The sequence below is a fragment of the Eulemur rufifrons genome, chromosome 15 (genome assembly GCF_041146395.1).
Source record: "Eulemur rufifrons isolate Redbay chromosome 15, OSU_ERuf_1, whole genome shotgun sequence".
Lineage (NCBI taxonomy): Eukaryota > Metazoa > Chordata > Mammalia > Primates > Lemuridae > Eulemur > Eulemur rufifrons.
Window position 1 is genome coordinate 4,679,598 of NC_090997.1, and position 24,466 is coordinate 4,704,063.

The window sequence follows — 24,466 nt, forward strand, 5'->3', positions numbered from 1 at the left end:
CTCCCCCATGCAGAGCCAAGTTAGCATGGCTGGTTTGGGGAAGATGCTCAGCTTTCTGACTGCCTCTACGCAGCAGTATCACACTGGACACAACTCCGCAGGGAGGTGCTGGCTAAAGCAACAAGGACACATGGCAACAGTAATGAGTGACATCATCCTGGACAAGGACAACTCCCCAAACCATTTACATTCCGACCCTTAAACCAGCTACACAATGCAAACAAAATGGACACGCAAGTTTTCTGACTACAGGTTTATTCAACACAAAATACCCCCCCCTCCAATTTTACTGAGGTGGCTGACCACGTCCACGACCAAATCCGCCTCTCTGTAAGAGAAAGCACAGGACATCAGCATTAGCAACATTCAGGTTCTACCTCTTTCAAGGTTTCACTAATTTTCAGGCCTCATTATCACTGGAGAAGCCCCCAAATGTAAACAGCTAGAAGAGTGAATGCGGGCCATCGATGCCAGCCCTGCCCCTTACTGGCTGTGGGGCCACACAGTATCTAGGCCTGTTCCCTCATTGGTAAAATGGGAATATGGCCACCCACTCAGAGTGTGTTCTCACACACACACACACACACACACACACAAAAGCGCCCAGCACACGGCTTATCTTGTTTCTACCGTACACGCTTCCTTTTTCCTTCTGACAGCAACTGTGTGCTATGGAGACCTGCCGTAGGACAGCTGCTGCCCCAAAAGTGATATGCCAGCCTCCATGCCAGCACTGTACCTAGATTAACCAATCTCACAATTACCTTGATAGCTATAATTATCACCTCTATTTTATACATGGAGAAACTGAGGCAGAGGAAACTAAGATCGTGTCATCCGAAAGACAAAGGATTTGGTTCTTGAGCCCACCTAATCTCCAGTGTTTACTTCAATCTTAAGCTTTGGTTCCTGAAACTATTTCAGGTTATGACCCTCATAAATGAAACAGAAAATACCAGTAAGCACATGTATCAATTTGTGAGACTCATCTCAGTAATCATATATTTAATAAGTTTGCATGCTATGTCTCAATGTAAAATTTATTTGGAATTTGGGGAAAAACTGGGGAGTTCAGGGCCCACCACACTATACCATTCTCAGTACTTGCAGGGCCAAAAGACTGAGGCCAGAACAAGCAACTGCTTACAGAGTGTGAATGGGGAGATACTTACAAACTGGAATTCGGTTGCGGACCCAGCCCCAGCCTCGGCTTTCTTGTCGGCACCAGCTGGAAAGTAAAACACCAATTTAGAGTCCTCATATGATCTAATCTACTGTAGGGTAAAAGAAGACAATTCACTTGACCCGAATCCTGCAGAAAACCCATGTACCTACCTACCAGCCCATGAAGCATAAGTAAGCTACAACAAAAGTGAGAAACACCTTCTGAGCCACCTTTGATCCCTCCCTCTCCTGGGGCACCCTTCCCAGCCTTCCTTATTTTACCATTCAAAACTCACAACCCAAACTATTCTCTCTCCAAGAAAGCCCTGGCCGTATGCCGTTCCTGTGTGGTACCAGAGGATCTTCACTCTCATCACTGAGTTATTTACCACCCACTCCAGATCAGCACCTAGCTCACAAAGGGAGTGCAGTGAGGGAAACACCAAGAGGTGAAGGCAATGAGGGCCCACAGAAGCAAAAAGCAACTTCACCATCAAGGGAGAGAAGCAGATCAGATGAAAGATCCAGCCCTGCACCCCCTAAATGGCAGCCACTGGTTCACATCGAGATGTGTGCAAAATACAAATCAGATTTGAAAGACTTAAGGAAAAAGAATGTAAAATATCTCAATACTGAAATGTATCAATATTGAAATTACCTAATTTCTGCTTGCTTTTCAAGTGTGGCCACTAGGAAGTTTTACATTACAGCTACGGGAAGGAGGTAGTGAGGCCGATATAAAACAGCTTCCCCAACTGACTCCCCCATGTGCCGTAACTTCTAGTATGAGTTATCATCAACTTCTTCTGAACCAAGGGCTGCAGGAATTCATTCTCACTACTACGCTGTAAGGTATTCAGGTCAATTAGCCACTTCTATTTTACTTATAAGCAGTCAGGAAAGATGACAAGAGGGAATAAGAGTGGCAGAAGTTAGAAATTCCTTTTACACATTGCTTTTATGTCACAATTAACGGTTTCTACAACGAAGAGTGACTCCTTAAAAGAAGTTGAATTTTCTTACTGCTCTGCCAAAATACTACCAAGGGCTCCCCGTCTTACTCAAGAGCAACACCCGGAGTCCTTACCATGGCCCACACCCTCATCTCCTGAAGCCTTCTATTGTTTATTTTTATTTATTTTTTTGTTTTTTGAGACAGACTCTCGCTTTGTTGCCAGGGCTACAGTGCCGTAGCGTCACCCTAGCTCACAGTAACCTCAAGCTCCTGGGTTCAAGCAATCCTCCTGCCTCAGCCTCCCGAGTAGCTGGGACTACAGGCATGCGCCACCATGCCCGGCTAATTTTTTCTGTATGTATTTTTAGTTGTCCAGATAATTTCTTTTTTTTTTTTTTTTTTTTTTTTTTAGTAGAGACGGAGTTTCACTCTTGCTCAGGCTGGTCTCGAACTCCTGACCTCAAGCAATCTTCCCACCTTGACCTCCCAGAGTGCTAGGATTACAAGCGTTTATTGTTTAGATAAGCCAGGTATCTTCTCTGAGGGCCTTTACCTGGAATGTTCTTCCCCTAGCTAGCTACTGGCTGGCTTAAATCTCTCTAAGACTTTCTCTGAAAACGCAACTGCAAATTGCCAACACCCACCCCCTTTGCTTTAATTCCCACCCCCCATATCGCCCAGACCAACTGACATATACTCACTCCTCCCCCCACTAAAATGCGAGTTCAATGAAAAGAGCCTTTGGTTTGTTATGTAAACTACTATCTCCCCAGCCCATACACAAAGGCTTATCTTCTGAATAAACAAACATCTACTACTCAAAAACAAGACTATTTTGCACTGATTCTTGCAGCAAGAAAACAATGAAGGTAAGTTAAGTGAGCCCAGCCAAAGTCGGGCGCTTACAACACAGAACACAACCTGGAACAAGGAAAAGTATTTTGCTTTCCTGAAAGCTGCAGTTTTGCTCAGTTCAAGGTCTTCAACTAAGGTTTTTCTGTGCCCACAACTCAGAGGGTTTCCCTTCTAATTCCCATCTATCAAATCCCTGCATAAGGAAAGACGCACAAAGGACTGTGGCTGTTCTGATGATCTGGAGATTGAAACCAAGGATCTTTCCTGGTCACCTTGGTATCTTCAAGGGCTGAGCCTCAACCAGGGCCAACGGTGAGAATCCAGAGATCCTACCCCAACAACCCTAATAGATCCATTACTCACGGGGCACAGCACTCCGCCTGTAGGTGTCTCTGTCAGCTTCCCCTCTTGTGAGTCTTGCAGGTCGCTCGCCTTCCAGACCTGCATAAATTAAACCACACTGTGAACGCAGGGCAACCTGGGAACTCTATTCCCTTATGGCCAGGAAAACTGCCAATACTCTCCTGTTCTTACTCAGCAACCACGTGGTTATGATGGGTTAATGGGGGCACGTGACTCCTTGTACCTAGAGCTGTCAGCTACAGACTTCTATTTCCTCACAGAAACTTATCATTGACAGTTTAATACCTCAAAAGCCTAGAAAACACACATCTCAGTTAAAATGCCACATATTTGCAAAAAGATTGCCTTCTTCTATTTTGTTTTTCAACAAAAAGGCATTTTCCAATTTTTAGCAAATTCAGAAAACCAGCTGTTTCTACTAACATCTGAATAGCCAAAATTTAGAACATGACCCATCCAAGTGGAAAACTGAGTATGCAAATGGAAAGGAGGCATCTTAAGCTCAAAGCCCCAAGTCCGATAATAAATATATCATCTGGAGGCTACCAAGAATCCTTTAGTTCCTCTTGTGATTTTCTGTAAACCTGTCAAGCTGTGGGATATATATTAAGTTACAGACCTCAAAAGCTACTTTGAAAAATTCTCATAAACACAAGAAGTACATTTAATCTAGTATTATCTCCACCCAATTGCTTTGGAACTTACCTGGAACTCATGCAATTCGAATAGGAACTAAATAATATGAACTTTAAAGAAGAACAAAAAAAACCTCATCATATTGTGAGTGTTAAAAATGAATGCCAGGCCCAAGTATGCTCATTAAATCAGAAACTGTAAGACAGATTCAGTGCAGACAGACATTAGAATTTTTTTCTCAGCAATCCCATTACTGGGCATCTACCCAGAAGAACAAAAGTCATTCTATAAAAAAGACACCTGCACCCGAATGTTTATAGCAGCACAATTCACAATCGCAAAGATGTGGAAACAACCCAAATGCCCATCGATTCATGAATGGATTAGCAAAATGTGGTATATGTATACCATGGAATATACTCAGCTATTAGAAATAATGGCGATATGGCATCTCTTTGGTTCTCCTGGAGAGAGCTGGAACCCATTCTATTAAGTGAAGTATCCCAAGAATGGAAAAATAAGCACCACATGTACTCACCAGCAAACTGGTTTCCCTGAGTGCACATTTGGGATTAACACCAATTGGGTATCGGACAGAGGTCGGGGCTGGGGGGAAGGGATGGGTGTATACCTACTTGATGAGTGCAACGCGCACTGCCTGGGGAATGGACACGATTGAAGTTCTGACTGGGGGGTATGGGGTGGGGGGAGGGGAGGGGTGCACACCTACATGATGAGTGTGATGTGCACTGTCTAGGGAATGGACACAATTGAAGCTCAGACTGGGGGGATGCGGAGGCATGGGCAATGTATATAGCCTGATCTTTTGTACCCCCTTAATGAGCTGAAAAACAAACAAAAAATAAATAAATAAAAATTTAAAAAAAAACAAAAACAAAAACAAATTCCCCAGAAAATACACTGTAATCAGGGGAAGAATGTAAAAAACACAAAAACAAAACAGAGGACGGTAATGTCTAAGGTCTCTGTTTCAAATGTTCAAATTGTATTCTTTAAGAAAGAGTGAGACACAGATGGGGCATTATTAGACAAAAGTTCTTGCCCAGATATTGAACCCTGTCTGGGAGCTCCATGGGAATAAACTCCATGAAAAACAAAAAAAAAAAAAAAGAATTTTTTTTCTCCAGGTAATTTCAAGATGCAGTAGAGAACATTTGCTCCAGAGATATGTAACTCTAACCACTAGAACCCCTTAGGAATTTCATAACAAACACAGATCCCTGAACTCTATAAACACATTCTTTAGGGGAACCCGGACGGTCTGACAATTATGTTTAGCAATCTGTTCTCATCACCCCAGCCCGCAAACTCTCTGCAGCTCCTACAAAGTTCACTTGACAAGGAACCATAACATTTAACTGTGAGCCAGTAGTGATTTCCAGAGTCAGAAGGTAATTCACCACACAGATGTATATCCTTTCACACCATAATTATTCAAATATCAATTCTCCCCCATTCTACTTTTCATAATTTTTGCCACTGTTGCCAAGAGACTCTACAAAACTCCTTGTTGCTTTCACATGTGATAAACAGCTTTGCTTTGGACTTTTTGAGGACAAGTACCACCTCACTCTGCTAGAAAATGCTCAGTGTGCTACCACGTCTGGACATTTGCACAAGTACTGGGGAAGAAAGCCACAGGCTAACATTCTATTCATGTTTAATGCAATGTCATGGATGGCCTGAAGGCCTAAGTCCAGTTTTATTACAGGTCGCAAGCCATGTTCCAGGTTTGGTCCAAGGTCCTGCATGCCACAGTCCCTCTAAAGCTGACACCAATGTGTTATCAGGAACAATTCCATCCCTCTCATACAAGAAACTATCCCCTCCAAAGGGCTGCTTCAGAGCAGACTGGAGGCCATTTTATTTGGGCACCATACCTTTCGGCCGAGGTCTGCCTGTCTCTGGACGGCTGCGGCGCAAGGTGGCAGGCACAATCTCAGGGGGCAAGTGGAGATAATCACGGAGATACTGGATGCCCTCGTTGGTAAGGTACCAGTAGAAATGTCTCCAGGCAAACTGTTCCTTCACATAGCCTCGTGACTTGAGAGACTGTAAAGCAGAAAACTCGTTATGACATAACTAGGAGCTTGGAGCTAGAAATGACATGCAAAGCTTCCTAAACAAGTTTCCAATGTACCTCACTGCCCTTCAAAGCAGCAAGCAGCACCAGCTGTCCTGGCCACTCCTTGGAATTTGCCTTAAACATTAATGGAAAACCCCTCTACCTCCACCCAACAATGCAACGGTCTCCCCCTTTCACCCCTATACCTGCATGGCCTTCATGACGTGAAGGTTGGGCACGTTCTTGTCTGCCAATTCTGGGTGCTTAGGCATATGGACATCCTTCTTGGCCACCATCACTCCCTCCTTAAAAAGGAGTTCATAAATGGCAATCCGGTTCTTCTTGGGCATCAACATCTGCAAGAAGGAAGCGATCATCAAGAGCACTTCGGAGCAACGTGGCCAGGGTCCAGCAATCAAGTACACGACCCAAAAATGGCCCCACAAAACCACCGCCCAATGGGTAGAAAACTCAAACACACCCCAGAAACCATGCAGAAGGGAGGGCTACAAACTCGGACACCAGCACCCTCCTCACCCCGAAAAGCAATTCAGGTGAAAAAAAGGCCGCCAAGACGTTCAGACAAAACGGGGACAAGGGTGCGTATTTGCTCCAGACTTCCATAAGCGCTCACAATCACAGCGGTATACGGGGGCAGGCGGGAGGGAGGAGACCCTGTGTTTTCAGCGTATGTAGAGACCATGAGTGACTGTACCTAGCGAGGAACCGGGCGGCCGTACCTCAAGGTAGGCACGGAGGGCCAGGAGGAGGAAAGCCCTCGCTTCTTGACGGGCCGCTGACCCGAAACCGAAGGGCTAAGGCCTTCCCACCCTCATTTCCTACCACTCCCCCTCAAACCAGAGTGCCAGGCCAGGCGACAGTCCCAAGGACTCCTGTCCCGAAGGGAAAGCGTGCAGATGGTACGCCGCCTCCGCCAAGCAAGTGCTTCATCCTCCCTTCCTCCTCCCTCGGCCATCCGGACGCCAATCTTTGCTTACTAGTGACCCCCTGCCCCCTCAAATACGCCCCCCATCCCTTGTCGCTGCCCAGAAATGGGTATGCGGGGAGAGTAAGAGAAGCCCTCGCCCTGACTCTGGGGAGGAGCGGCCGCTACGGCAGCAGGGTGGCCCGGATGGGGGCCGATGGAACCCGAACTCCAGAGGACCTCACCGCGACGGCAGCAGGCTTCGGAGCCGCGGCTGGAAAGGAAGGGGCATGCGCGGCGCGGCGTCTCTTCCGGGCTGGCGCGGCCCCGCCCCCCGCCAGGACCCGCGCGTGCCTGGGGTGGCCTCGGCGGTGCCTGAGGGTCGGCTGGCTCTGACCCCGGACCCTGACGGGCTGAGGGGCACACGCAGGAGCAAACCGCGGCGTGTTTCTTTTGAGCCTATGTGCTATATCAAAAAATGGACCCTTATGTTTGGGCTGTCCCTTTAGAAACACGCTACTTCTTTTTTCCTGCCAAACGCTGAACTTACTATGCTAGTAATATATGCTCTTTGAGCAGCAAAAGGGAGAGAACATACAGATAATAACAATAGCAATAAAGGAATAAAAGCAGAATCGTATCAACCAGAAAAACTCTTTCAAAGTCATATGCACCCACACAAATACATTTTTTGACAAAAATAGGATGTTTTGTATATGTAGTATGTATGATAGGTTCTGTAAGCTGGTTTTTTTTCTTACCCATATGTCGTGATTCTCTTTTCGTGTTAATAACTACAATGTTAATGACTGCGTAATAGTCTACTGGATATTAATCACCCTATGATTAGATTTATATTTTAAAAATCTTTCACTATTATAAGTAACAATGCTACACATATATTAGCACCCTTGCCCAGTATTTTCCTGAGGGTAAATTTCTGGAAGCATAATTGTTGAGTAACAAAACATGCATGTTTAGGTCTTGACACATGCCACGTTGATTTGCAGGAAGGCTTAATTGATTATTCTTGTGTCAGCAAGTATCGATATTAACAAGGCTTACTTCCCCATTAACCCTACTCACATTGAATAATATCACTTTTTTGCATATTTGCCAGTCTAACAGGTAAGAAATATTAATCTCACTATTCTTTTAATTTGCATTTCTTCAATTACTACTGTGGTTAAATATTTTTCTTTTTCTTTTCTTTTTAGAATTTGTGTTCATTCTGTGAAAGTTGTCAGAATCAAAATGAAGTCACTTGTGATAATAACCCTGACAAACTGACCTGAGGAAGACCATGAAGGCAAGGTTGTTACGCACAAATGACTGATAACAAGAACTATCCTAAAAGACTGCAAAAATTACAACCTTGCACAAAGGCATCGAAACCTTACAGAAAGAAGGGAGAACATCTGCCCAGCAACTGCCTTTCCAAGCTCAGATTGGTGCCACCCTTGTTATTGATCCTTGTAGCCAAGGATAATTATCTCAAAAATACTATGTAATTCTCCCCATTTTTCCTTTGTGTTCCTTTACTTTCCTGAATACACACATAGCTTAGTACTGTGGCATGTATATTCCCATTGCAATGCCCACGAAATATCATTTTCTTTTAGAGAGCCTCTCTCTGTTAGGTTGACACTTCTATTGTACATTATCTGTTCATTTCTATTACCTGTTTTTCTATTCAGAGTTTATTCTTTTCCTTACTGATATGAAGTCACTCTACATATTAAAGCTATTAACACTTTGCCACATATTTTCAAGTATTTCCCCCAGTTTTTCACTTGTCTTGATTGTCATAGTATTTCAAAATATTCTTTATGTTATTTTTTAAATTCCTTTTGTACAACTCTGTGATTATATATTCAAATCTTGATGGTTTCAGACATGTGCAATGCTTAAAAAGTCACTCCACATCTCAAGATGATATAAACATTCACCTATAGTTTCCCGAAGTGTTTTTATTTTATTTTATTTTTTTTTGAGACACAGTCTCACTCTGTTGCCCAGGCTAGAGTGAGTGCCGTGGCATCAGCCTAGCTCACAGCAACTTCAAACTCCTGAGCTCAAGCGATCCTCCTGTCTCAGCCTCCCGAGTAGCTGGGACTACAGGCATGCGCCACCATGCCCGGCTAATTTTTTCTATATATATTTTTAGCTGTCCATATAATTTCTTTCTATTTTTAGTAGAGGTGGGGTCTCGCTCTTGCTCAGGGTGGTCTCGAACTCCTGAGCTCAAAGGATCCGCCCACCTCGGCCTCCCAGAGTGCTAGGATTACAGGCGTGAGCCACCGCGCCCGGCCCCGAAGTGTTTTTATAGTTGCATTGTTTAAAAATAAGTACTTATTGTATTTTGGCCTTTTGGCTAAGATCAAGTGCAAAAATAAGTATTCATCAGTTTTGCAAGATGAAAATAGTTCTGGGGATTGGTTGCACAACAATGTAACTACACTTCTGAACTGTAAATTAAAAGTGGTTAAGATGGTGGGAAAAATAAGTATTAATAACATGTTTATAAAACAAAAAAAGAAGCTTGAACATGTGGACAAGGAACAAGTTGATCTAAGGATGAATCAAGAAGATCTGAAAAAGAATAAAATAAAACTTCCAAAAAACAAAAACTAAAAAGATTAAAATTTAATAAAAAAAGACTAAAAAATAGATCTGACACATTTGAAGAGAAAAATCACAGCCTGAGCAAGAGCAAGACGCCGTCTCTACTAAAAATAGAAAAATTAGCTGGGCCTGGTAGTATGTGCCTATGGTCCCAGATACTCAGGAGTCTGAGGCAGGAGGATCGCTGGAGTCCAGGTGTTTGAGGTTGCAGTGAGCTGTGATGATGCTACTGCACTCCACCCGGGGCAAGAGAGGGAGACTGTGTCTCAAAAAAAAGCTAACCGCTATGCATGAGTTTGCCTCTTTCAAGTCCCTGCCCTGGTTGAAAACAAAGAAGTGGAAGGGACCCTCTAACAACTCTAACTCACACCTCATTGAAATTGTTCCAAGTAAAATCATGGGTCCATTGTACCAAAGTAAAGAGGTGCCCCATAAAAGGAGAAGACCCAAGCCCCCAGTGGAGGAGCCAGCCTTTAGGCGATCTAAAGTACCTGTTTCAGAAAAAGGGAAAAATAAAAATCTTAATATATTTGCCAAAAAAAAAAGATGCCACCCAGGGACAGAGGCACCACGAGAACACTGCCATTCAGGGTGAGCTGGGAAGAGCTGTGGGTTCCTCCTCAGCCTCTTCTCACTCCACATCCTCTCCAGGTGACCTCAGATCCTCACAGGGTCTCAGATGATGCCCTTGCCCGATCTAACCCAGCTCTCTCCCACAGGACACATTTCGAGATCTTTATCTAAAATTATACTGGGCATTTGCACTCATGTGTCTCATGGGCACCTCACATGCAAAGAAATCTAAAACTGAATTCTCCTCTCATGAACAATTTAGTGGTATTTCAGATAAGTAGAAGCATAGCTTATTGAGGAAATGGTGCTGAGATACTGGCCAACAATTTGGAGGGAAAATGTTTTACATTAGAAAACATTCCAGGAGGGTAAAAGATGTAAACGTGAAAAATAAAATCACATAAAGACTTTGAATATTTTTCCAAGTGAGCTGGGGAGCCACTGGAGGGAGGGATTTAAGCAGGGAGTGACATGATCTGAGATTGTGGCAGGGTCACTGTCGCCTTAGTAAGGGAAGAGAACTGGGAGACTATTTCAGGAGACTGCATTGCAGTGTTGCTGCTGGGAAGTGAGCGGTCACACCTGTCTTCTTGCTGGTTGCTTTGATGATCTTCTTTTTGTTTTTGATGTTTTACCATTTTGATATGATATGCTTAGACATGGATTTGTTTTTATTTACCCAACTTGAGATTTGTAGTGTATCTAAAAATGTGTTGTCAGCTGGGCATGGTGGCTCATGCCTATAATCCCAGCACTTTGGGAAGGCGAGGCAGGAGTTGGAGACCAGACTGGGCCACATAGCAAGACTCCATCTCTACAGTCTCTACAAAAAATAAAAAAAAATTAGCCAGATGTAGTGGCACCCACCTGCAGTCCCAGCTACTTGGATGGCTTATGCAGGAGGATCCCTTGAGCCCAGGAACTGGAGGTTGCAGTGAGCTATGATCATGCCACTGCACTGCAGCCTAGGTGGCACAGCGAGACCCTGTCTTTAATAAATAAATAAAGTGTGTTGTCTCCCAACAATTCTGGAAAATATTCTCACAGTGTCTCTTTTCTACTTTCTCTATTATTTCTTTATGAGACTTCACCTAGACATCTATTAGACTTTCATGTCTCTTATTTTTTCCTCTCTAATGTTCTCTTTTAGTCTCTGCACGGTGTTGTGATTATTTTTTTCACTTCTATCTTTCATTTCACCGATTTTTCTCTCTCTGTATATATATATATATTTTTTTTTTGGAGGCAGAGTCTTGCTCTCTTGCTCTGGGGAAGAGTGCAGTAGTGCAGTGGTGTCAACCTAGCTCACAGCAACCTCAAACTCCTGGGCTCAAGCAATCCTTCTGCCTCAGCCTCCCGAGTAGCTGGGACTACAGGCATGCGCCACCATGCCCGGCTAATTTTTTTTCTATATATATTTTTAGTTGTCCGTATAATTTCTTTCCATTTTTAGTAGAGACCGGGTCTCGCTCTTGCTCAGGCTGGTCTCGAACTCCTGAGCTCAAACAATCCACCCGCCTCTGCCTCCCAGAGTGCTAGGATTACAGGCGTGAGCCACCTCACCTGGCTTCTTATAAACTGTTTCTTAGGAGCTTAACTTAAGCCTGTTTCTGGGGCTACCCTTATCTGGAGGAAGACAAGCAGCAATACCCTATCCCACTTCCCTGCATCGATTCCAGGATGCACGCAGTTCCTGTTCTACATGCAGGGCTTTGCTTATCTGCTGGGTTACCTCTGATTCAAAACAGGGTCCATTATCACTGTGTGTGGAGGAGGGAGCCTATGAACATCTTGATGACCTGTGGGATCATCCAGTCCTCTTTGTCGAGCCTTGAGAAACGGGTCACCAGGTTCCCACTGGGCATCCACTCAAAGAAGTTCTTAGGCGACCACAGGACATTGTGTAGCAGATCCAGGTACAAACCCCGGGAAGCAACACCACCATGGAGTGGTCACCTAGCAGAATGCCCAGGGCTGCGTGGGCTCCCGGATCCTGCCAACAATGGGGCTGTTGGTCCTGAGACTGAGCCAATAGTTAGAAGCCAGGGCGGGGACAGGAGGAGGAGTCCCAGGACACAGACAGCTTGACCTTCCCTGTCTGAGCCTCCTTTGCCTCCATCGGTTTCCAGGTCCCTTCCTTCTTGGCCGTGCGGCCGTGGAGCCTGCTGATGCCCTCGCTGTAAGAGGAGGAGCTGCTGAGCTATCTCTGCAGTGGCCTGTCTACGGCGTCCATCACCAACGTGCCATTCTCCGTCTGCCTGGCCTTCCCTGGGCTGCTGGTGCCCACCGTCCCGTCGTCCTCTGAGGCTTGTTCGTGCTCTGCGCTGATGTCCGTGAGCAGGAACTGGACGAAGGCCCTGTCCTTGGGTGGCATCTTTTTGAGGACAGTGGCCATGCCTTTCCCCCTCCTCTTAGTGTCCTCTCCAGCATTTAGCACAATGTCTCACGTGTTACTTAGTACGTGTTTCAAAATAAGAAACGACTTCATGAAGAGCAGAGGACATGGGAGGTTACTGAGTGATGAAGAAGGTGAAATAATAATACCTCCGACATTACAAAAGTCCCCTCAGATGCTGGCGCATCATGGAGTTCGCTGAGTTCCATCGAGCAGTTAGGCACTGGGCCCCCGGCACTGGACCACATGGGGACAGGATCATACGTGGATCCCAAATCAAGCACCAGGTACTTCTTCCATGTGCTGAGAGCTATGAAGAAAATGATCCGGGTGTAGTGACAGAGTCATGGGGGGAGGTGACATTTGGCCTAAAACCCACAGAGAAGGAGGCAGGCTTGGGGTGAGTCCTGGGAAGGGCACCATGCAGGAGAGAGCTTGGGCTGCAAGGCCAGCATGGCTGGGAGGTGGTGGACAAGGTGCAGCTGCACGGGCCGTCGGCCTCAGGTGGCATCAGCGTTTTATTCAAAGTGCAGTAAAAAGCCATGGAAAGGTTTCAAGCAGTAGTGACAGGATTAAACGAATGTTTTAAAGAGATTACCTTGATAAAGAACAACCCTATTTTTACCACTCCCACCCTATATTGTGCATGAGATATATCCCACGAGATATAGGTGCAACCACCTGCCAGATGTTAAAGACAAAAAACAAAACAAACGAAAAACCCCTGAAGTTTAGAGAAATGGATATTTCTTGCCCAAGGTCACAGAGGTTGGAGGTGATGAAAGTGGGCTCTGACTGCAGAGTCTACAGGCTTCCCCCCGTCCTAGGCTGTCCCTTTGCCATGAGGTTATCCTGCTGGGGCCAAGGCCAGGGGCAGGGAGCCAGATACCCGGTTCGGCCGTGAGAGGCAAGCTCATTCCTGCTGCCAGTTAGAATCCCCTGGAAGGCTTTGAAAACGCATTCACCCAGGCCACACCCCAGACGGATTAAGTCAGGCGCTGTGGAGTGGGGCCTAGGCATCAGTATTTTGCCTTTTAATTTTTCCTGGTGTGTAGTATACATACCGTAAACTACACAGAGCTTTAGGTTACAACTCAATTCATTTTTACATGTATGTTTGTGTGTGTGCATAAATCCATGTTAATTACCATCCAGATCAAGATATAGCACATAGCCAAATACCACAGGAACCTCCCTTTCCAGACCATCCTCCCACCCCCTCCCCTGCGTGCACACTATTCTGATTGATGTCACCACAATGTGTACTTTGTGTCCAGCCACCTGCTCCCTCTCCATCATTAGGTCTGAGAATCATGCATGTTGTAGGTATCTGTAGGTAATTATTAATACTACTGCTGAGCAGTGTTCCACTGCAAAGATACACCATAATTTGCTGAAATATGCACCAGTTGATGGAAATTTAAGTTGTTTCCAGTGTCTGGCTATTTATAAACAAAGCTGCTAAGAATGTTCTTGTACGTGTCTTTTGGTGGACATAAATATTGAGCGACAGCAGTTCCTAAAGCAGCCAAAGTTGAGAACCAGTGACTTTGAGGAATCTATAAACACCCGAGGGCCTCTACTAAGGACAGAAGCCAGGGTCTGGGTCCCTAGGAACACTTGGGGGTCTCCCCAGTTTGGAATTGAGTACACTATGGCTTGTGAAGATTTTCGAGTTGTAGTTCCTTTCTTTTGAGATTACTGGGCCTTTAATAAACTCTCCTATCGCAGCAGGAGTGGAGAAAGACCTGAACGGTCAGCCCCCACCCCTGGCCAGCCCCACGTTCTCAGGAAGTTTCTCTATTTCCAGGGCTCTGGGAATGGGGCAGAGGACACTGGTTCACGGCCCGGGTACAGCGATGCACTGGCTGCAACAACAGCAAACCAGACATTCCTCAAGAGACACCCTGGGTCTCACCTCTTCCCTCATCTCCCTTCGCCACCCCTAGAATAGCTTTCCAGTCCTGCAGCACATTCTCTCTTCCCGAACCTCCTCAAAAGAGCCATCTGTGCTGGGAATCTTCATTTATAGCTCCCAGGGCATATGTGAGTTTGTGATATGTAGGTAGATAGCTGCTGACACATTTCCAGACAGGCGCGCGCGCACACACACACACACACACACACACTCGGATCGCCCATATCTGGCACCTCGGGATTGGGGGCCTGTTTTCTCCTCCAAGTGGAGCCAGGTCATCCCCTCCACTAGGACAAACCTCTCCTTTGATGACTGCCACCTCTTTGCCTATCATGTCTGGAGCAGTCCCTCTGACTGCTCCTGTCTGGTGCTGTGGTGACTATTTTCCTGAATTATTTGATTATGACCAATGTCAAAGCGGAAACAACGGAGTCCAGGGAATGCCACATATTTCTAGCCTGTTGGATCTGTTGCCTGTGTCCCTGCTCTGGATGAGATATGAGATGACCCACATTGCTGCAGAGGTGAACCACACTGGAGGTGACCCCCATCGCCATCAAGGTCTTGTCCATACATCATCACCTGCAAACCTCTGAGCATTTCTTCTACTTCCTTATATTCTTATTAGTCGCCTAACCACAACTTTGTGTACCCATTTCACAGCTGGAAAAACTGACACATTGGAAAGTTTGGAATGTCAGCTCTATGAGGGTAGGGATTTCTGCCTGTGGGCTGGGGCCCTGGCAGCCTGGAACAGTGCCTGGCACACAGAGAGTCTCGGTAAAGACTGCTTAAAACAATGAATGAGGGAGTGTATATTCCGGGCAATTTGAATCTATGCTCCTGTGTTGTAATCCTCAGGCTTGGCCCAAATAGATTCTCTACTTACATTAATTTTGCCTCAGCTTTTTCATTTTAGGTCGACATCAGTAATCAGTAACTTCCCAACAGAGAAAACTCTAGAAACAGATGGCATGACTAATGAATTCTTTCAAACGTTAAAAGCTGTAACTCCAATTCTTCTCAAACTTCTCAAAAAAATTAAAATCAATCAATGTAATATACCAAACCAACAGAATGAAGAAAAAAAAGAAATGAATGAAGGTTGTGGTGCATTTTGGTTTTGAAACTCCTACCTCGATATCCTCTTTCTACTGCGCCTCCTTCCCCAGCACAGTCCACCGAGCAAGGTGGCCACACTCCCCCCGGAGGGCTTCCACTCATCTCCCCCATCAGAGCCTCCTTTACCCCTGCAGTTGACAGCACAGACTCAGGAGCCACGCGGCCGGCGGCAAGCCCAGCTGTGGGGACTTGGGCAAGTCTCTTAGCCTCTAGGTGCCTGGGCTTCCTTGTCTCTGTACTGGGGATAATGGCAGTACCAACCCCAGGGGGTTGGGTGGGGGAAGATTAAAAGAGTTAATACAAGTGATGTGCTTACAACAGTGCCTTGCACGTGGAAAGTGCTCAATAAATGCTTATCAGTAATTATCTTTTCAATTTATTTTTTAAATTCCATTATAAGATAAGATCAGATACAGGAAACCACAGAAAACAAAGGTATGGCTTTGTTTTAGTAAGGCAGATGCCCTTGTGATCACCACCCAAGTCAAGAACTAGAACTTTGGCATACCCCTACCCTGCCCCCATAGAAGCCCTCCCTTCCCCATCTCAATTGCAGGCCTGGTCCCACCCAACAGTGTCCCCCATCCTGGCTCATAGGATGCACTTCTGAGGAGGTTTATCACCCAAGTGTGCATCACTAGACACCATAGTTCAGTCTCGCCTATTGAAAAATCAACTTTATTGAGGTATAATTTACATCCAATAAAATAAGATTCATCAATCTTCTTCTTCTTCTTCTTCTTCTTTTTTTTTTTTTTTTTTTTTGATACAGAGTCTTGCTCTGCTGCTCAGGCTAGAGTAGAGTGGGCATCATTCCAGCTCACTGCAACCTCAAACTCCTCAGCTCAACTGATCCTCCTGCTTTAGCCTCCCAAGTAGCTGGGACTACAGGTGTACACCACCACACCCAGCTAATTTTTCTATTTCTTTTTAGAGACAGGGTCTTGATATGTTGCTCAGGCTGGTCTTGAACGTCTGTCCTCAAGCAGTCCTCCCACCTCAGCCTCCCAAAGTGCTGGGATTACAGGCTTGAGCCACCAGGTCGGGTCAAAATTCAATTTTAATTGCACAATGTGATGAGTTTTGTTGGTTTTTTTGTTTGTTTGTTTGCTTTGAGACAGGGTCTCACTGTGTTGCTTGGGCTAGAGTGCAGTGGGACGTCATCATAGCTCACTGCAACCTCAAATTCCTGGGCTCAAAACATCCTCCCACCTTGGCCTCCCAAAGTGCTGGGATTACAGGCATGAACCACCATGCTCAGCTGAGTTTTGACAGGTGTATTCAGTCATGTGACCACCGATCATGATATAAGAACCTCCCCAAATTCCCTTGTGCCCCTTTATACTCAATCCTTTTCCCCCAGTCCTGGGCCTAGGCAGCCATTGACCTTTCTGTCACCATATGTTAGAGTTCCCTCTTCTAAAATTTCGGATAAATGGATTCATATGTTGTTTTCTTTTTTGAGTATAGTTTCTTTCATTCAGCATAATGTTTTTGAAATTCAACCCTGGTGTTGCCTGTATCAGTATTTCTTTCCTTCTTATTGCTGTATAGTATTCTGTTGAATGAATATACAACATTTGTTACATATTCTTCTTTTGATGGACATTTGTTACCTGTCCTTGGTTATCATGAACAAAGCTACTATGAAAATTGGTGTACAGGTTTTTGCATGGACATACACTTTCGTTCTCCTGGGTAAATAAATATCCAGGAATGGGATTGCTAGGCTGTATAGAAGGGGTACGTTAAAATTTATAAACTGTCAAACTGTTTCCCAAAGTGGCTGTGCCATTGTACATTCTCATCAGCAATATATGAGAACTCTGGTTACCCTGAATCCTCCTTAGTATTTAGAATTGTCAGATTTTTCTTTTAAATTAATTTTTTAAACCATTCTAATAGGTATACAGTGGTATCTCATTATAGTTTTAATTTGCATTTCCTAAATGACCAATAATGTTGAGCATCTTTTCATGTGCTTAATTAACCATTCATATATCTCCTTTTCTGAAAGGGCTTTAAAAATCTTTTGCCCATTAAATTTTTCTTTAATTATGGTAAAATATATGCACCATAATATTTACCATGTTAACCATTTTTAAGTATAATGTTCACTCTTTTGCCCATTTTAAAAACTGGGTTATTTGTCTTGTTGAGTGTAGGAGTTATTTATATAATCTAGATATCAGTCTTTTTTTCAGATATATGTATTATGACTATTTTCTACTCCTCTGTTTCTTGTCTTTTTCATTTTCTTGACAGTGTCTTTTGAAGTCCAGGTTTTTAAATTTTGATCAAGTCTAATTTATTACCTTTTTTTCCTAATGATCCGTGCTTTTCGTGTCCTAAGAAATCTTTGCCCACCTCAAGGTCACAGACTTTCTGTTTTCCTTTAGAAATTTTTTAGTTTTAACACTTACACTTATGTTTACAATCAATTCCAAATTAAATTTTGTGTATGGTGTGAGATAGGAATCCAGATTCTTTTTGTTTCAAATGGATATTTAGTTCTTCCAGCATCATTTGTTGAAAAGACATTGAATTACCACATTGAATTGCCTTGACATCTTTGTTGAAACTCAATAGACCATGAAGTTGTGGATCTACTTCTGGACTCTTTTATGTTCCATTGATCTGCAAGTCTGTCCTTACACCAATACCACACCTTCCTAATACTGTCGCTTTACAGAAAGTGTTGAAATCAGGTGGTATAAGCCTTCCAACTTTATTCTTCTCTTTAAAAAATTGTTTTGGATTGTTCATTAAAAAGAAAAAACCAGGCTGGTTGCAGTGGCTCATGCCTGTAATCCTAGCTTCCTGGGCCACCAAGGTGGTTGGATCGTTTGAGCTCAGGAGTTTGAGACCAGCCTGAGCAAGAGCAAGACTCCCTTTCTACTGAAAAAGAAAAAATAGAAAGAAATTAGCTGGAAAACTAAATATATATGTATATATATTTATAAAAATTAGCCAGGCATGGTGGCGCATGCCTGTAGTCCCAGCCACTTGGGAGGATGAGGCAGGAGGATCGCTTGAGCCCAGGAGTTTGAGGTTGCTGTGAGCTAGGCTGACGCCATGGCACTCCAGCCCGGGCAACAGAGTGAGACTGTCTCAAAAAAAAAAAGAAAAAGAAAAAGAAAAAACCAAAAACTTGATAAGTGTCATAAAAAACAAGGAAAGACTTGCAAATTGAAGGAGGCTAAGGAAAAATAACAACTAAATGCAAGGTGAGATTATGGAACCAAAAAGGAGAATTAGTGAAAAATTCATGAAATTCAAGTAAGGTCTGTATTTTAATTAATAATATTGTACTAATGTTAATTTCCTTTTTCTATACAAGACATTAATATTAATATTAAGGGAGCAAGCTGAAGGATGTAAAGAAACTCTGTACTAGTTTTACAACTTTTCTCTAAGTCTAAAGTTAGTTCAAAATAAACAGTTTTTTTAAATGTACAAATATTGATGGTAACAAATGCAGGACTCTGGTGTGGGATGCTGAGAGCAGAGGAGGCATTGGGGGCAGGGACAAGGGGGATACAGGAACTCTTTGTGCTTTCTACTCAATTTTGCTGTGAACCTAAAACTAAAGCCCATTTTTTAAAAAGGAAAAAAAAAATTAGGACAGAAATAAAAAAGAATGAGATAGGAAAAAAACTTGATACGTCTTTTTTTTTTTTTGACAGATTTTTTTCTCCTATTAAAAGAATTGTGGTAAAATACACATAGCATAAAATTCATCATTTTTAAGAGTGTAGTTCAGTGGTATTAAGTACAATCATATCGTGCAACCATCACCACTCTCCCTCTCCAGAACTCTCTCATCTTGTAAACCTTCTCTGTACCTTTACACAGGAGCCTCCATCCTCCTCCCCGCAGCCCCTGGCTACCGTCATTCTACTTTCCGTCTCTATGCCTTTGACTACTCTGGGTACCTCACATAAGTGGGATCATACGGTGTTTGTCTTTCTTGTGACTGGCTTATTTCACTTAACTAATGTCCTCAAGGTTCATTCATGTTGTAGCCCAAAAAATAAAACAAAACAAAAAGACACAAATAGAAAGGAATGACAGGGAAGAAACCTTGAGAAGTCTTTTTAATTTACAAGTTCTCCTTCTACATTATTTTTTCTGTGCTGCATAACAAATTATCACAAATTTAGCGGGTTAAAACACACAGTTACTATCTCACAGCTTGCATGGGCCAAAAGGCTGGGCACAACTTAGCTAGATCCTCTGCTCTGGGTCTCACAGGCTGCAGTTAAGGTGCTGTCTGGGTGGCATTCTCATCCAGGGGTTTGAGGATGAAGACTCCGTTTCCAAGCTCCTTCAGGTTGTTGGCAGAATTAATTTCCTGTGGTTGTATGACTGAGGGTCCCAGGTGTTTGCTGGCTGTCGGTTGCAGGCTGCCCACAGTTCCCCGCCACGCAGCCCTCCCCGCAGGCTGGGCACAGCAGTGTGGCTGTTTGCTTCCTCAAGACTAGCAGGAGAGTGTCTCCCTCCAGTCTGTTAAGATGGAGTCTTCTAACAAAACCGAGCAGGGCCACTGCCCGGCACCTTTGCCCGGTTCTACTGGCCAGGAGCAAGTCAGTCACAAGTCCCCCCCACGCTCCGGAGGAGGGCCAGGACTTGTTGGGGGTCACTTAGGGCACGCTGGCCACACTCTCCATCGCCTTTTCTTTTCCTTTACAATAAATTCATCCAAGTACCTGGGCCGCCAGCTCTGTCGAGTTGCCTACAGTCTGGGTTTTGCTGATTGTACACGCATGGTGCAGTTCGACGTGTTCCTCTGTTCCCTACATTTCTGGTGACTTGGGGGCTGGACGTGTGTGTAGAGGTTTGGCCAGACTTGGGTCTCTTCAGCAACATTTCAGATGGTGGTGTGGTCCTCTCTCAGGAGGCGCGTGACATCTGGTTATTTCTTTTTGTGGTGTAAGCAGCTACTGATGCTTAGTGCCTACATCGGCTAATTCAATTCAATATGATGATATTCTAATTCTATTGCTGCTTTTTCTTTTATTCATTGTCATACTTTTATAAGGTGATGCTTTCCTTACCCGTTATTTAATATAGTTCGTATAAGGGAGGCAGGATAAATGCTTGATTCATTTATTTACCAGTTTTCAAGATAAATAAATTGGTGACCAATTGTTTTTTAATAGTATTACGAACCCATGGATTTAAACCTATTTGATTGATTTGAATTCACTGCGATTCTTATCCTTACTGAAGCTCACATGATCAGTGGGAGCCTCTTCAAACCGGCTCCTGAATCCTTTTCACATAATCCTGTTAGTCTTTGAGGCCTTCCTAGCTAGCTGGTGTGTCAAGGTGATCCTGGCTCGTCTTGAACCTTCTGCTTTCCTGCTCTAGACTTGAAACAGGGCATTTCTCCAAGAAGCCCTGATTTCATGGAAAACAGTATTTCAAGACCACAGTCCAGGCTCTGGGGATGCTATTGTTATTGAGTTAGCCTTTTTGGTGGACAGAACTAGGAAATATATTGTAATTCTTCAGTAGCTCATCTGATATAAGGAAGAAAGGGGGGCTTGGAACTGAGAGGCAATAAATTAATAACTGGCCCGTCCACTTTTGTCTGGCCCTTCTGTCCTTCATTTCTGTTGTCCCTATTCTGGTGCTCAATTTTGTTCCATGCCCAGCAGTTTCTGTGGGTTCCTGTCCCACAGAGCAGGGAGCCTTGGGGGGCTGTTTCAAGAGCTGTAGGACCTCCGTGAACTCTATGGGCTGCCTCAGCCCCATCGAGCTCCTTGCACGTGGTTGCACCCACTTTCTGCTGCCCTCCTCAAACTGGCCAACAACGCTTTCTAGGGGGTCCTCCTGTTTTCAGGTCCACCCGATGCTGCCCCGGTGGCTTCCCTCTGCTTCTGCCCTGCAAGTCTTGTGGCTGTTGGTGGTTTGTCCTCACCCACTTTTATTTCAGGCTTCGTGGAGACAGCTTGTCACTAGTGTTGTAAACTTGGTTTTTGGATGGCTAGGGTCACTTGGTGGTCCCTGTCATTCAGTAATCTGAGCTTTTTAAAAGCACAGTGGTGGCTTCCCCAGACAGCACAAAAGCAGAGCCTACTGGGTTCCTAAAAGTCACTCCCACCGCCGGTAGGAGCAGGTCTGGAGACCCACACCCGCTGATTCCAGGGCAGGACACCGAGCCACCTCCTGAGGGGAGGGCCGCAGGTGCAGGCGAGCGGGACAGGTGTGCGGTTTTCGGAGATTCCAGCTCAGGCTTGTCTCCCCGGAGCCCAAGCAGGTGCATCCCTGCCGCATAGGAGGCTTGCCCCAGGCTAACTGAACGCTGTGCCAATCACTGTCGCTAACGGATGGCGTGGGGGAGGGAAAGGAATCCCGGTGTCCGGCTCCACGGGACTCCACGCAGGTATGGAGTTTCCACCCCGGGCTTTGGGAGCACGAGCGTTGGCGCAGCACCCATGCTGTGGAAAGGAATTAGCTCCCATCTTTCCTCCCCGCCCCAGTGGCTGGCTGGCCCTCCCAGGGCTGGCAGGACATATGGCCCTGTCCGCGGCAAGTCAAGCCGGGAGCCCTGCCAGGCAGGGCCAGATGGAGCAGGAGGAAAGCACAAATCAGCCCTTCTGGTCCGCGCCATAAATGATGACTCTGGGTGCGGGCTGCAGCTTTGCGGGCGATTTACCAGCCTGGAGTGTCACGGGCACCCTCCTCCCTCTCTTCCGGCCCCAGAGTCTTAATCTGCCTGGCCTAACAGCTCCCTGCAGCCTGAGGGTGAGGACAGTTGAAGGGGAAGGCGGATAAGCTGTCGTGTCAGGGCCACTCCAACAGTCTCTCCTGCCTGGGGCCTCGACTTCCTGGTGGACCAACAGGCAGGGTGTTTTCCTCTCTGATGCCTCAGCCTTTTTTCCTGGGGCTGGCTGGGAAAACTCGGCTAGGCTGATGCCATAGAACTTCCACTTTCCTCAGTCATAGACATGGATATTTGCAAATTGAACCTTTTTTTTTTTCTTTCTCACTCTGTTGCCCGGGCTAGAGTGCCGTGGTGTCAGCCTAGCTCACAGCAACCTCAAACTCCTGGGCTCAAGCAATCCTCCTGCCTCAGCCTCCCGAGTAGCTGGGACTACAGGCGTGCGCCACCTTGCCCGGCTAATTTTTTTCTATATATATTTTTAGTTGTCCAGATAATTTCTTTGTATTTTTAGTAGAGATGGGGTCTCGCTCTTGCTCAGGCTGGTCTCGAACTCCTGAACTCAAGCGATCCCTCGCCTTGGCCTCCCAGAGTGCTAGGATTACAGGCGTGAGCCACCGCGCCTGGCCATATTTGCAAATTGGAGAGCAGACTCTGAGCCTCTCCTTCCAGCTGTCTTCTGTGCCTGGCTTTCTCCCTTCAAGGTGAAGATCTGACTTTCTGCCTCTGGTCAAATTCCACAGGCTGTCCCTTTCATCCTTTAGAAGTGAAACACGGAGCTCCACCTGCCAGAACTTCCCAAATATCTTGCTGTCAGGCTCTCAGTGAGCCAAAGTGGATCAGAGGGGCAAAGATGAGCGAGGAGGAGTGAGGAAGCCGGGTGCCCCGGGTACTGTTGTCCCTTGGTACTCCTTTTCCCCACACTTGGCGTCATTGAATTTTTTTGAACTGGGAAACATTTAGAGCTCTGATTCTCAAAGTGTAGCCCAGGTCCCATCTGGGAATCACCTGGGGGAGCTTTTAATAATGACAGGTTCCTGGCTGCACCAGACCTGCTGAGTCATAATCCCTGGAGCAAAGATGGGGGAGGCTGCATTTTAAGCAAGGCCTCCGGAACTTCTGTAAAGTTTTTTGTCTTCAATGGCATGGTTGAGAAAACAGGTTTTGAAACCAAACTGCCTGGCAAGCAAAGCGACCCTAGAAAAGCAACTTGTCCTCTCTGCGCTTCAGTTTTCACATCTGCAAAATGGGGATGTAACAGCACCTACTCAGAGATAGCAGCGTCCTGAGGGTTAGATTTCAGTAACAATCACGGAGCAAATATCGCTATGAAAATCAAGTACTTTGTTTTGCCCAAAAGGGGACCAAGGCCCAGAGAGGGGGCCGAGAGGGCCTTGTCTAAGCTCACTCCTCAGTGCGATGCCAGAGCCAGAGGAGGATCCAGGTTCCAGGTCATGTGCATGGCTCACCTGTCACAGGTGCTCCTGGGGCCTCAGTCCCTAAGGGCCCAGCCAGGAGACCGGGTCATGGCAATGACAAACTGGAGAGGGAAAAACTCTTCCCTGAACACACCTGCCTTTCCCCAGCAGGTTTCCAGAGTGACCCTGCATTGTTCCATGTCCCTGGCGGGTGGAGCAGGGGCTTACTTTAGGAAAGGCACGGACGCGGGGCGGGGATGGGCACGCTGTGGGTGTGTTGCTGGGAGTTGTCGGCTCCTATTATCCACTCTAAGCCTTCGGGAGGCTGGCTCGGGGAGGTTGCCTGATCTCCCCGGCTTCTCAGGATGGTGTCAGCAGCACGCGATGACGCTGGTACAGAAGTATGTGGAACACAGCCTTCTGGGAGGGGCTCTGGTCCTATGGAATGGCTGCCAAACAAATGCAGCCAACGGCAGTTTCGTACAACACTAAGAACAATAAGAGATAAAACAGGTTGCCTATTTACTGTGTGCCAGCTTTGTTAGAGTTATAATACCATTTTACAGATGGTTAAACTGAGACACAAGAGCTCAACCAATAAACCTCAAGCCACACGGCCGGTAAAGTGGAAATAGTGTGGGTGGTACCCAGAGCTCTGGGTTTGGGCCCATCTTTGCCCTGGGTAGGGGCGCAGGGGTCTGTTGGAATGCCGCATGTCTTCCCAGCTGCTGATCTTGGGAAGGCCATTTAGCTTCCCTGAG

At 45.5% G+C, this 24,466-nt stretch overlaps 1 protein-coding gene across 1 annotated transcript; it reads right to left on the reverse strand.

Annotated features, from left to right (window-relative positions):
- Positions 1-237: 237 nt before the first annotated feature.
- RPS10 (ribosomal protein S10) lies at positions 238-7,285 on the reverse strand. The gene is made up of 6 exons (XM_069488881.1): positions 7,230-7,285; positions 6,266-6,415; positions 5,875-6,046; positions 3,338-3,415; positions 1,173-1,228; positions 238-328 (listed from the first exon to the last, which is right to left on the reverse strand). The coding sequence occupies exons 2-6, from the start codon at positions 6,413-6,415 to the stop codon at positions 287-289; spliced, it is 498 nt and encodes a 165-aa protein (XP_069344982.1). The 5' UTR covers positions 7,230-7,285; the 3' UTR covers positions 238-286.
- Positions 7,286-24,466: the final 17,181 nt, after the last annotated feature.